At 41.9% G+C, this 13,910-nt stretch overlaps 1 protein-coding gene and 1 long non-coding RNA gene across 4 annotated transcripts in view; one reads left to right on the top strand and one right to left on the bottom strand.

Annotated features, from left to right (window-relative positions):
- LOC119539171 overlaps nt 1–13,910 on the top strand; it is a 39,207-nt gene that overhangs the window by 11,183 nt on the left and 14,114 nt on the right. The window contains exon 2 of the long non-coding RNA XR_005217803.1: nt 1,777–1,875. This is a non-coding gene — a long non-coding RNA (uncharacterized LOC119539171). The remainder of the gene's footprint in view (nt 1–1,776; nt 1,876–13,910) is intronic.
- SLC26A8 (solute carrier family 26 member 8) overlaps nt 2,879–13,910 on the bottom strand; it is a 103,669-nt gene continuing 92,637 nt past the window's right edge. For 2 of the 3 annotated variants that reach the window (XM_037842410.1, XM_037842411.1), the window contains exons 12-14: nt 8,362–8,416; nt 8,078–8,262; nt 2,879–3,751 (exon numbers count right to left, since the gene is read on the bottom strand). In XM_037842410.1, the coding sequence (XP_037698338.1) occupies nt 3,416–3,751; nt 8,078–8,262; nt 8,362–8,416 (576 nt within the window). In that variant the 3' untranslated portion in view covers nt 2,879–3,415. The remainder of the gene's footprint in view (nt 3,752–8,077; nt 8,263–8,361; nt 8,417–13,910) is intronic. The other variant, XM_037842412.1, reaches the window with a different exon arrangement.

The following is a 13,910-nucleotide window of genomic DNA, read 5'->3' as shown; positions in this document are numbered from 1 at the left end:
GCCTAATTTTGGAATCTAACCTGGGTTTGAATTCTCATTCTGACATTGAATAACTGACACTTCAGGCAAACTCGTGGTCTTACATTTCCCTCCTAGATAAAGATGATAACTGTACCTACCTTAAGGAGAGGCGGTAGAGTTAGTGATGATTAAATATGATAATACCTGTAAAGTGTCTGCAGCAGTAAATATGAGTCTTCCTTTAAACCCTGTCTCTTTCCCCTTTGGTGGCACCACCTCTTTCCTTGTGCCAAGCCTGAAATTTGCACTTTTGGATTATCCCTGCCTTCCACCACTGCCGATTGCTAAGCAATAGACAAGATGGTAGTGTTGGGGGCTTCCAGTGGAATCTGAGGCAGTAAGACCTTCTACATCTTAATTTCGTCATCCACAAAATGGGGGTAATAACAGCCTGACCTTGTAGGCTTGCTTTGCAGATTAATGTATTAACTTCCGTAACGTGTTTAGAACAAAGTCTGGCATATAGTAAAGGGTTGATAAACAACTGTTATTATTTTGGTCTGCCTATAGGTCACTGATAAAGTACATGTGTCATCTGGAAGAGAAGGTGCACCCTAGGGTAATAGCCAAGTGAGACAGTGGGGGCTTTCTCTGATATTCTCCCAAGCATCCTTTGTAACAGATGTATTGAGATTATCATAGAAAGTCAGGTTCTACAGGAGGAATGAAAATCAGTGGGTGTAGTTAAGGACAACACAGGTGTCTGTTGCCAGAAGAACCACGCATTTCTTTCAAGGCTCACGTCCACAGTACTTCCCTGGTTCCCACAACAGAGGGCAAGGTTAAGTCTTGCCCATCTGCAGGCCCTCACAGCCCAGCAGGTTCTCTGAAACAACCCTGATTGGTGTACTCTGCATATCAGTCCCTGGTTTACATGCTATCTCCTTGTCCAACCTACGATTTCCTCCAGAGCAGTTTAGCTCTGCACATGGCAGACACTCGAATGTTTCTTACGTGAGGAAATCTGGAGGTAAACTGCTGGCATAGCAACTTGGTCAAACAGAAGAAAGGTGAGGCAGTGGTAGGCCATGACTTCCTAAAAAACTGGAAGGGGCCAGAGAATGGCCACAGTTTCTGTTGACTGGCTGGCAGTTACTCCGGTTTATTAAGACTGAGGAGAGGACACTAGACACGACCCTCCTGCAGCCCTAGCAGCTCCTTAGAGGGCTGGGGCCCAGTGTGGGCAGCCAGCAGGACACACCTGGCTCTGGTAAGACTTCTCAGGTTATTGATCTTAAACTCATTGGAAGCAATAAGTATATATTAGAATGGGTTGTTTTCTTTTTAAATTTAATCTAGGCATTCACTAGATTGCTGGATTTAAAAAAAAAAATGTTTATAACTTTGGATGGGGGAAGGAATCTCTCCAAAACTAGAACAAAGCCCATGCTTTGTAGTAAAGCAAAAGAAACACTCTAGAGTATTAACAGAATTGTCTTTAGGGAGTAGAAGTATAGAAAATTCTTTTTCCCCTGCTTTTCTCTATTGTATGGATTTTCATCAATGAGCAGGTATTTGATACATTTCTGTGCCTGTTTCTGCTACCCTGAGGACACATTCCTGTTTGACCCAATTTCTAGTTAAGCCCTTGGTGTCATGATAATTACCCTTAGACTCCATCTGGCTGCATCCTTGGGTGCTCAGCTTCTAAACTCACCCATGATGACTAGAAACTATTCTTGGTTCCCCATTTGGCTTTGCCCTTCTAGCAGTCACTGGAATTTGCTCTAAGTCTAACTCCTATTCATCTTTCAGCTCTCAGGTCATATGTCACTGATGCAGGAGAAACTTCCTTGATTCCTGGTCAAGTCCTCCTGATGTACATCCTCAGAGCTTCCTTTATTTTACTTCAAGGTATTTATCATAATTTATAATGCTTTTTGTCAGCTATTCTGCTAATCCTGTATCTTCAGCACCTGGGACAGTATCTGGTACATAGTAGGAGTTTGATAAATGTGTTGAGAGAACATAAATAAGCAAATGAAGCTTGTTAATGCTCTTCATCTTTTTAAGGGTACAACTGTACATGGACTTGGGCTAGTTATAAAACTTTTCTGAGTCTCAATTTACTCGTGTAAAGTGTGGAAAATATTGTTTTATCCTACCCCACAGTTTGGGGAGACCATGCATGTAGAAGATGCTTAATAAATGCTTATAGAATGAATGCATAGGATATCTCTCTGATAAGAGGCATCTAAATTTTAACAAGGATTTCTTTTATTTGACAAATGAGAGAAACTGAATACCCAAGCAAGAGGAGTCTTGTTTATTTAGTTGGAAACAAAATTTAGGATTTCATATACTGTTGCCCAGAGTTTTATCCTTCCCTTCTGATTTAGCATTCCCTTCTGATACTAAACATTTTTAATGGATTTGGACAAAACTAATAATGATCGATTTTTTCCAGCTCCTAGAAGGGTTGTGTCTCTCACAGATTTTAACTAAATTTGGTCCACCAAGAGTACAGATTCCAGATTGTCTATATTTTAAAATCCTGTAAGAAAGAAGAAGTGGTGGGTGTGAATCTGAAGACCAGGGAGAGATCCACAGTGCTAACATTCTTATCAGTTGGTTCAGCTGACTGGCATTATGAAACCTGTGGGAAGATAAGACCCTGAACTCCGGGAGTGACAGCAAAAATGCTTTTGGCTGAGCAATTTCTTATAATACAAACCTCACAGGCTGACTTAACTTAGGCCTGGCTTAACTTGCCTACCTTCATTTCCCTCATCAGTGTGGGGAAGTTACCTTGCATATAAAATACAATTGCTGCCCAATTTTTCTTTTTCTTGCTCATCTCTTCTCTACAATGCCCACCCATTTCTGGAGTCCCTCCCACCCGTTTCACTTAGGGACACAGAATACAAGAGAAGGGAGAAGGTACAAGGTGCAGGAAGGATCCAGAATCTCCCCATATGTAACTAGAGTTATATATTTTATTTGAACCTCGTCTCTTTGGAGAAAGGGATACAGAGATGAAAGGATTAAGTTAGAGGTGGTCTAGCAAAAACCCCATAGGTGTGGGGTGTATGAACGAGGAAAACCTTCACTAGAATATCTGCCGAAGGTGAAATGAGGAGAGGCTGGATTGGAATTCAGAGATAATTCTTGGTGTTATTTATGTGATCTGGGAGTGTGATCCCAAGTGCTGAGCATGGAAGAAGGCAGGTCATGAGGCAAGTACTGCTAGGATTTGTATCAAGGCAAGGTCTCCTGACCAAGCAACCCCAGCCTGGGTGGGGAGGATTTGCCAAGGGAATCTGCCCCCTTATTTCTAGTCCATCTCCCATGGATTCTCAGTGTCATTGCCCTTAGGTGAAAAAAAATCCATATGTTGATGCCTCCTTTCTATTGACCGTGCCTGAGGGTGAGCCTGAGAGTGAGGGCCAGGAATCTAAGTTGTATACAGAGAACTGAACTGCTGAGAATGAGTATGAGACCTGGGCCTAGGTTTGGGCTCAGACCCAGGTTCTAGCTCCAGCTCAGGCTCGGGCTCTGTTTCAGGCTCCAATTCTGTTTCGGGCTCCAGCTCTGACTCAGGCTCCAGTTCAGGATTCAGGTCTAGGTCCACATCCAGCTCAGTCTCTTGCTCTGACTCAAGTGTGGGTTCCAACTCCAGATCGAGCTGCGACTCCTCTACTGCCAACTCCTGGAGTCTGTTGAAGCCTGAAGTAGCACTTTTCTGACTTTCTGGATGACTAACACTCATTTTATACCTTGATTCATCTTTCTGAAATACACAATTAGTTGGGTTAAAATTTACAATTAAATTTGACTTTTGAGCACAGTCAAGGCATTTTAGAACACACAGGATTTAAAGTATCAGAACATGGGTTCCTGGCAAAGTAGAAAATAGTTTTTGCCTAAATCTACCTTTCATCCTCTTTACATCATTTGCTTTCTCAGGTACTCACCATTTTTCAGGTCCACCAATTCCTAACTTCTATTTCTTTGCTTTTCTAGTTGGATTTCATGGTCAACCATTTAAACAGCAGTGGTTTCAGCAACACCCTGAAACATTTTGTCCTCTTGATCTTGTCTTGCAAACCCTCAATACAATTCTTGGCAGGGCATGTAAGGCCCTCCGTGACCTGGCCTCTTGCCCTCTTCTTTACCTTTATCTCCAGCTGTGGTACCCACCCTTTGCTCTAGCTATAAAGTTACCCCAGACTTTCTGGCTACTGCTTACATTTGCCCTTGCTGCTCCGTTTGCTGACCTTGTCCTTCTCTATCAACGCTTCCTCATTGTTCCAGATTCAGATCAAAGATGACTTTCTGTATAAAGTGTCTCCTGTCTCCTTCCCCTCCCTCAACCAGCCAGAACCACAGTTTCCTTTGTGTTCCAACTGTACCTCAATCATACTTTAATTATCATACCAGTGATGATTGCCTTATTGATTTACAGACTATAGACTATAAGCTATAGACTATAAGCTCCCTGAGGTAGGGCAATGCCTGGTTCTTGATATCCCCAGTACCAGACTGAGCCTGTCACATAGCAGGTGGCTTGTAAGTGCTTGGTGAATAAGCCTTGCAGCAGAATTCCACAGAATTAACCACTTTCACCCTCCTGGAACAGTTTCTTCTCTTCCTCTATTATGACATTCTAATGCTTTTCCTTCTACTTCCTGGTTTCTTGTTCCTGGTCTCTTTTCTGTCTCTTCTACCTCTGCTGGGCTTCTAGATGTTGGCATGCCCAAGTGCTTGATCCTGGGAACTTTCTCTTCTCCATCTGCACTGTCGCCATAGGTAATCTCATTTTGTGCCATAATTTTAGTTACTATATATATGCCAGTGATCTCTGGTTATAATCCTTCCCCTGATCTGCAGGTTCATATTATGTACTTGCCTTCTTGACATCTCCACTTGGATGTCTAATAGTCATCAAGAATTTAATATATCCAAAATATAACTTGCTCCTCTTCTAGTCTTCCCTATTTTAAATGCAATAAAAACTGAAATACTCAATAATACTAAGTCTTGATATAATTCCTGACAATAATATTAGTAAACCAGAAAAATACTGTTTTAAAACATAGTAAGTAATATCTATCTTAAACCAATAATCACAACTAGACTTAACAGAGACACATAAGAAGTTATTTTCATTAAATTCAGGAGTAAGACGAGACTCAATACTATTACTAAAATTGTTTTGGAAGATCTAGCTAATGCAACAATATATGATATGAAAATAATAATTCTAACTATTGGAAAGTAAGAAATTAATAATATTATTTGTGGAAAAGATTTTTTTCTATAGAAAACCTAAGAGAATAAATAGTGAAACTTCTTTGGACTAGTAAGAGTATTCAGAAAGGTGGCTGAATAATTTCATAAAAAATCAATAGGTTTTCTATATATTAGCAATTGCCAGTTAGAAAATATAATAGAAAAGAAGAATCATTAAAAAAAATAAAAATGTAAAACTATATATATAAAGTGTCTGTGATTTGTCTATTTAAAGAAAGCTAAAAAACTTACTATGAAACATTTAAAAGGTTAAATGAATGTAGAGGCAGCCCATTTTCCTGGATGTAAAGAACAAATACTTTAAAGATATCAATTCTCAAATTAGTTTATAGTTTTAATGCAATGCTAATGAAAATCCAAACTGATTTTTGTTGTTGTTGTTGTTTGTGCAAAATTGACAAAAGATTCAATAGTTGGTTTGGAAGAACAAATTGGTGAGAACGACTGAGTAACGTATGAAATAAAACATTTATGACAGAACTTTGTAACCAAAGGTTAAAATGTATTATAAAGCAATAGTAATCAAAATAATGTGATACTGAAGCTATACTGAATGAAACAAAAAACTAAGTTTAAATAGTTTTAGTTTTCATAAGAATATAATATTTTATAAAGATAGCATCTCAAATTAGTGGGGGGAAAGAAGGCTTATTTAACTGATGTCATGGCTCAAAATGGTTATCTTACATTGATTAAAAAAATAAAGATTACTCTTCCACACCGTAAACTGAAATAAATTCTAACTAGATTAAAGAGTATAACATAAAAAGTGAAAACAAAAATCTGGATGAAAATATGTTTTATTTATTTTCTTTCTAAGTGGAAAGGATTTTCTAAACATAGAAAGCAAATGGAAAATAAAAGAGGAAAGATTAATAGCTATGACTATATTAAATGTAAAGTCAAACATGTACAGAATATCATAATTATAAAATTAAAAATGGAGAAAACTCCACTTATAGTAAAGGCAGACTATGTAATTCAGACCAACCCTCCTACTGAGGAAAACTAGAAGAGCTGAGTGAAATCTAACAAAACTTCCTTCTGAAGGCACCATAAAACTAACACAATAGTGAAGAATTACCAGGCCAGGATTTGGAAAAAGGTGGAAATCTATAGAGACATGAACCTGGCATTAGGGGCCACTTTTGCCCTGAAGGTTTTTGATGATTTGGAAGTGGCAAAGGTGTGCTGTGCCATGCTTTTGACAGTTTTAAGGGCTTAGGGTAGCATATACTGGATTCTAGGGCCTGCCAAGGGAAGAGCTATGGTAAAACTTCCCAGAGACTGCAACGGGGCTTTGGGTCATCTAGATGGGCTAGAAAATCTCAAGTCCTCAAGTCAGATCAAAGTGATCCTGGTGAAATAAATTATTTCTGGGAGAAAAATATCATCCTAGGCTTCGAATTATTTCTATAAACAGTTTCCAAATACAATGTGTGGCACACATCCAAAGATTACCAGGCACACTAGACATTGATTGTGAAGGATGGATATTGAATCTCTAAGGTAGTAGTTCTCAGAGTGTGGTCCTTGGACCAGTAGCATCATTATTACCTGGTACCTTGTCAGCAACACAAATTCTCAAGCCCCACCCCAGACTTACTGTATCAGAAATTCAGAGGGTTGGAGCACAGAGGGTCCAGCTATCTGTGTTTTAATAATAACATCTTTAAGTGATCAGGTGCATGCTAAAGGTTGAGAACCATTGGAAGTCTCCAAGCATAAGCAGGGGAACCTCCAATCAGAGATGTTGTCAAGAGCATTCCTGCTCCAGGTAGTGGTTGAAACGGATGAGACCTAAGGTCCCTTCCAACTCAAAAGTTTTGCGATTCTATGATTTTACATATGGGAGTGGACTACAGAACAGTAGCAGCAGGAGCAAAAAAAAGGAACAAATTTAGCTATCAGGAAAAAAAGTTCTGGATAAGCACAGGCACAGAACCTTGAGAACTCTCAACTAAGCAAGGGAGATACTTGGCAATGAATTACTTAAAAAAAGAAAATGAAAAAAAAAAAAGCCATGTTTTATAAGCTTGGATATCTTTTACTTCTCAGATTTTTACAAACATGTATTACCATGATAGTACTTTCTTGGCATAAAAATTCAAACATTATCAGAATATAGTAAGTCAAAGAATCAGGGGTTTAATTTAAAAATAATTTCCAGGCATTAGATAATATTTTGGTGCCCATCTGAGTTTTAGTTTCCTTTTTTGGAAATTTTTAACTTAGATACTAATTTGATATCACTGATGTAGGCCCATGTCTTTACTTTGTATTAATTAATGGCTAAAAATTCTGGTTTACATATCATTCTCCCTTGCATTTGATCAGGTGAGTTAATCTCACATCACTCACAATGTAAATAGTAACCAAAGTGTTAGACTTGCAGAGTCAGCTAATAAGCAATTTGCCTCTGCTAGTTCATCAGTTTTATTATTGGTCTCAAGGGTTGGGTGGGGGTAGATTCTAGAGGAATTGCTAGAGGATATTTTTAAAATATTTAGTAACTGGTATGGCATAGGCACTAACCAAGTTTGCTGTAAAAGGATCCTTGAGGCTTCTGCTGGGTTGGGTAAACCCATTCTTCAGTTGGAAAAGGTTTGTGAATGGGACCCAGGTGTCATGGCAGTGGGCACACTCAGGGGCTCAGGTCCGCTGCTATTTACCAGCTGGCTACTTGCCTATTTCAAAATCTGGTATAGCTACACCCCAAAACATTTTCCAGACAGGTTCATCTCCATCCTCTCCCCACATTTCTCCCACCTCCCTCACCACCAGATGGTTGACATCCTCTAACCTTGTCTGTTTGTGAGTAGGTTTCCTGTAATACTGTCTCAGACTCGTCCATGCTTAATTCGGAGGGCTCTGGAAACTTCCTTGACAAGGCAAACAGCACGGCATCATGGAGGGTGAGGAACAGCTGGGCCTTGGTGATGCCAGCGTCAAAGAAATCATTCCTCTCTAATGCCCTGACCACAGAAGCTATAAACCAAACCCGGAACACACATAGGATCAGATACGTGGGGAGGAGAGCACCCAGGGTGCAAAACACAGCTCTCTCATAGGGTGAAGGATACTCACAGTGACACCCTGCAATGAGCACCAAAATGTTGGCGTTTTGGAAAGCATTGCACATCTGCAGGGAGAGAGTAAATCAGTGTCAGAGAGCTAAACACTAACTAGGGAAGGGCCTTCTAATCAGCTGAGTTTGAAAACCCCTTTGGTCGTTCACTTGGCTGGGGTACATACACTTTTGCATTCCAGTTCTGCTCTACAAACTTTTAATAAGTGGGCCATAGAAGGAAATGTCTAAAGTGCTAGGAATACAAAAGAGAATCATACTGTCTCATGTGGGGATGGAGAGTAAGAGGGAGGATTGTTCATAGTCTCATGAGGAAACTGTTCACTAAATGAATAATGTTCGTGTGAGGATAGAGACGGGCACAGGTGTGATGGGAACACACTGGAGAGTCCTCATGAACCACTGTATCTTGGATTATTGCTTAGTGTTTGCATGTGACCCATTCTCCCTGGTGTTCACTGAACAGAGGCAAAGCATGGCCCAGTGATGGTCAACTGATATGGTAAGGAAAAGAATTCAGACCTTCTCTGTACAACTGCATTTGACTTTAGTAAGCACCAGATACTGACCTTGTTTACCTCAGCCAATTTATATGCTCTGAGGCAATAAATCTGGACGTTCACTTCAAAGCAAGTCAATATTAACCTTAGTACTCTAAGATTGAGTAGAATCAATCCCTGAGCACCAAGTTAAAAATGTCAAAAGAGACAAACAAAACAGATAGACTCTGCTTCTTTCAGTACTAAGAAGAAACAAGAAAGTCATTCTTGATCATATGGTAGATCATGAGGTCATTTGGTGACAGGCCACTATGAACATACTCTAAATGACAAATATTGGAAAGGTAAATCCCATGAATTATGAAGAAGCTTAGACTGAGTGGCTATCTCCAATAAAAATGGACTGCTGGGATTTTTCTCAGTAGGTTTAAGTTTTCATTTATAAAGTAAACAAAACATAATGATTTCCCCCAATAAAGATGTATAGAACAATTATAAAGGGAATGAATGAAACTATTTTTAAAACGTAGAAGTACACCATGAATCTCTGAAGGCTTAACGTAGAGGAGACTTTGATTCCATGTTGTGGATAGAGCAGAAAGTCATCACCATAGGTCAGGGGTGGGTGGGTGAGGCCAAGGAGCAGAACATAATGTGTCTCCACAAAAAAGGGAGGCAGGAGAGGAAAGAGGGGAAAGGAGGGCACAATTGCACCATGGAACAGAGGGGAAGAGTGATTTAAAGTCAGATGTTTTCATTCAAATACTGGTCAGGCCACTTATTAGCTAGGAGTCTCAGATTCTTAAGGGAAAATATGGCCTGCCACTCAGGACTGTTGTGAGAATTAAATGAGGTAGTGTATGTAACTGCCTAACTCAGTCTGCCTTATAGCAGGCATTCAATAATGTGGGTTGAATGAAATCTAAAGTAACAACTACAGTGTGAGACTGGGAGAAGAGAACCACCTAAGAACTATCATAGAACTTCCTAAGATGGAAAAGCCCAAAAGACAAGTAACAAGTATACTTGAGTCCTGAAATGAGGGGAAGAAAATCTCATGGATGGAAAAGCCCTTAATGTCAATCTCTTCCAAGCCTCTAATTTTATGGATGAGAAAACTGAGACCCAGTGCAATTTAGTAACTTGCCTTAGGTTAGATGAACAGTGTGTAGCAAAGCCAGGACAGAGTACACATCTCTCGACCACCAACCAGAGTTCTGCTCTGAAAAATTTCCTACTGATTCAGACCGAAAAGGAGCTGGACTCAAGAAAGAATCATTTTCCTTTAGGAATAAGAAGCTCTGATAAAATATGATTTAAGGATAAAAGAAGGAAAGCCAGCAAAGGAGCATCTCAAAAAAGATGGGTACAAAGAGGTAGGTGACATGTGTCTGCATCTAGATGTGTTTCCTATTGGTGGCACAAACTCAAATACCTACAGAACTAATGAGGTTCTTTTCAATTCTCTGCCCAGGGCTTTTCAGAGATGAAGATAAAAGTAATAGTTTGAAAATTAATGGTGACAGAGGGTGGAGTAGGAGCTCCAGGATGCAGTCCATCCTCTGGGGCAATGAGTAAATAGCTAGGAACTGTCTGAAACAACTGTTCTGGGGCCCCAGAAGCCAGAAGAACACTGTACAGCATTCAGGGAAGAGTGTGAAGAAGAGAACGAAAAACTACATTGAAGAACTGTGAGTAGCTCACTCAGCGGTGGGCAGCTGGTGACCATCCTCCTCTCTTGTGGCAAACTGCCTTGGGATCAACTCCCTGGCTGGCTGCTGCTGTCAGAAGGGGACATAAAAGTTCTCCTCCTCAAAAATGGGAGTGGTGGGGTGGAGGATGGGATAGGACAGCTGAGCACTGATCACAGCTTTTGGATAGTGATCTCAGATCACTGTATCCCAGCTCTGAGGGCACCTATTGTTTCAACATGCCCCAGACAAAAGCAGCCAACCATCTCTGTTTCAACCCGCCCGAGACAGGGGTGGAAGCAGGGGTGATTTAAAGATGCATTGCCTTCCTTGAATTGCAGGAAGAATTTGCTGAAGGGCAGCTCTTCCACAAGAACAGTGTGGGGTGGGCAGGGGACATGGCCGAGCACTGATCATGGCTTTTGATTAGCAAGTTCAAATCACTAGGTCCTGGTTCTGAGGGAAGCTATTGTTTCAACCCACCCCAGAGAAAAGCAGCAGGTAGCCACTGTTTCAACCTTGAATGTGCCAGGGGTGGAGTCAGTGGAGACTTGAAAACACAGGACCTTCTTTGGACTATATGGAACAGTTTGCTGAAGAGTGCCATCTTCTTGGCAGGCCAGGAAAGCACAAATTTGGGGAGCTGTCAAAGATCATTTGTCTCATCCCCAGGGCACTTTGGAATCAGTCTATGCCTCTTTTGTGGGTCCCTATCTTTGTTTTGACTGGGAAATATTGACTTGGGAAAGTCCTCTCCAGGGTGACCCTCCTCCCAGAATTTGCCCTAGAGGCAAAAGCAGTTACAATGAAGGAAGTTTTAAAAAACTATAGAGTCAAATAAAAACCAAACAGAACAGAACAACATTCGTGAAGAAGGAACAGAGGAAAGGAGGCTTTCTCCTGGGGGTGAAACAATTGCACAAAAAGTGCAATCTCAAAAATTGCACCATATATCCAAGGGCAAGAATCAGATGAAGAAAAATTGAAAAAATCTGATTAGTTAAACATGGGATGTTCTAAAGGTCTAGAAAAAGTTGAACCAAGTATCAAAGAAGAGCCTTAACACAGCCAATCAACAAAAAACCTAGGTAAGAGAGGGAAACTGACCTCCAGAGTAAATTCATCAAGATAATCAGATGCCTAGAAATCAGTCAAAAATTACAAGTCATACTAAGAAAAGGAAGATATGGCCCAGTCAAAGGAATAAACAAAAACACAGAGGAGACACTATTTGGAACAAGTAATCAAAGACATTCAAACAGATCTCTTAAGTCAATTCAAGGAGATGAAGGAAAATATACATAAACAGATAATGGATATTAAGAAGAAACTGGGTGATGAGAACCTAAGATGTTGGCTAGGTGAAACAGGGCAAAAAAACACCTCCATGAAAAAATACTAGATAAAAACTAGAAAGTGACCCAGAACACCACTTCCAGCGATGCAACGGCTGGACAAGTTCTGCTAAAACCACAGGGACCGTGCACTTGGTGAAACCGGGAGTCTGCATTCTGAAATGAGTGAGTAAGCTGGCTGAAAAGTCCCGCAGCCGCACTGTGGTGAGGGGAAACTGGGCGTTGGCATTTGGAGATGGACTAGTTCTTCTTAAAAAAAAAAACAAAAAAAACCCAGGAGCGGCTGCAGTTACGATGGTGAGAACCACACAGTGAAGCACGGCAGAAGCAGGCTGTAGCCAATGCTTCGGTGTTTGGCATGGATGATAGCCCACTGCTGATTGCCTCAGGGCCAGGGGGGAGAGGGGAGACCAAAAGGAGAAAGAAACTGTGCCGTTTGCAGCCGGCTTCCTGGTGTGCTGGCGACACTCCTGCCTGGAGCCAGACCCACAGCCCAGAGCTGCACCAGGAAACTCAGTCTGACGGGGAGTGTATCCCACGGCACCACGCACATGCCACAATATTGGCTGTGGACAGTGGCCTTGGGTGCACCCACAGCTAGTTGTCCCGGAGCTGGGAAGGCGAAGCTGTGCAAAAAGGGGGGGGGGGATCGAGGAGCCCCATTCAGCCATTTTTGTTAGTGTAGGTTGTAGTTTTCTGTTGTCTAGGCATCTGACCTCCTAGGCCACCCCAATCAGGTTTTCCCAGATAAGAACAGGTTCAGGTCACAGAAGGAGGAAATATTCAGTATCTGGTTCCCCTGATAGTTTTTCTTAGAGGATTAATAACACCTGTGCTTTTCAGTTTGGCAGGTGCAGTCTGTCACCGCCTGTGTAAGGGGGTGCGGCCTGTGGCTCTCCTCCCCCAGGCTTCGGGGTCTGGTTCCGGAAAGGCGGGCGGTAAAGCTGGGCCCCTCCCTTTCCTTTGGGAAGCTATGCCCCCTCCAAAGAGGTCACTGCCTATTAGGAAGTTCTTTGTTTCTTTGACTCTGCTGATCAAAGTATTTTGATTTTTAAAATAGCTGAGTCTGTCTTTACTGCAAAGCACTGGGGGCTGAAAGCGGCTGCAGTTTTCTCCACAGAAAGCAGAAGGGACAGAAAAGCTCCCGGGTTCACTTGTCAGCCTCTGGGCTTCTCGTCCTGAGACAGATATGTCCCCTGACTCTCCCAAGGCCAGTTGTCCCCAAAAGCCTCTGTCTGCTCGTTGAGGATTCACTGTCTGTATTTAGCAGTTAACATTAAAACCCCAGATGGAGCTGGGCTGCGGTATGCTAGCTTGTTCGGAGAGTGCTGTTCTCTAGCACCGCGTGGCTTCTGTGAGGGAGGGGCTCTCGGCTCTCAGCGCGGGTCCACAGTTTTACTTACAGATTTTATGCTGTGATCTCGGGCATTCCTCCCAATTCAGGTTGGTGGATGATAAATGGGCAATCACGTTTGTCTCCCCACAGTTATTCCTGGTTATTTACTAGTTTTTTGGTCATTTATGAATTGTTCCAAGTGGGGACTAACAGTTTTCCACTTCTCTCTATGCTGCCATGTTTTCTCCCTCCTCAGCCATTTTTGCATCAGGCTGGGAGCGCCCCTGCACGGCCCGGCAGCCCGGGGCTTCCCTTGAGGGATGGTGCGCACTTGTGACATAGCACAGCCTTTCCTCAGCAGAGGTCCTGGAAGATCACAGCTGAGAAGGGGGCCCGTTTGGAAAACCCAGGAACCCTACGTCAATACCAGGGACTTGTGAGTCAGTGGCAGAGAAAATCTGTGGCAAGACTGAAATGAAGGCTAAACTCTTGCAACAGCCTTGAATCTCCAGGAACACCTGGGAGGTTTGAATATTAAAGCTGCCCTGCCTCCCTAACCACCCAGACACACGCCTCACATTCAGGGTGGACAGCACCAAAAACACACCAAAACTGAGTGCCCAATTGAACCCCACAAGAATCATTTCCCCACACACCACAAAGACA

This window comes from Choloepus didactylus, chromosome 7, assembly GCF_015220235.1.
Source record: "Choloepus didactylus isolate mChoDid1 chromosome 7, mChoDid1.pri, whole genome shotgun sequence".
NCBI classification, from domain to species: Eukaryota; Metazoa; Chordata; class Mammalia; order Pilosa; family Megalonychidae; genus Choloepus; species Choloepus didactylus.
The sequence above is the reverse complement of the archived record's forward strand: the minus strand, read 5'-3'. Positions and strand labels throughout refer to the sequence as shown.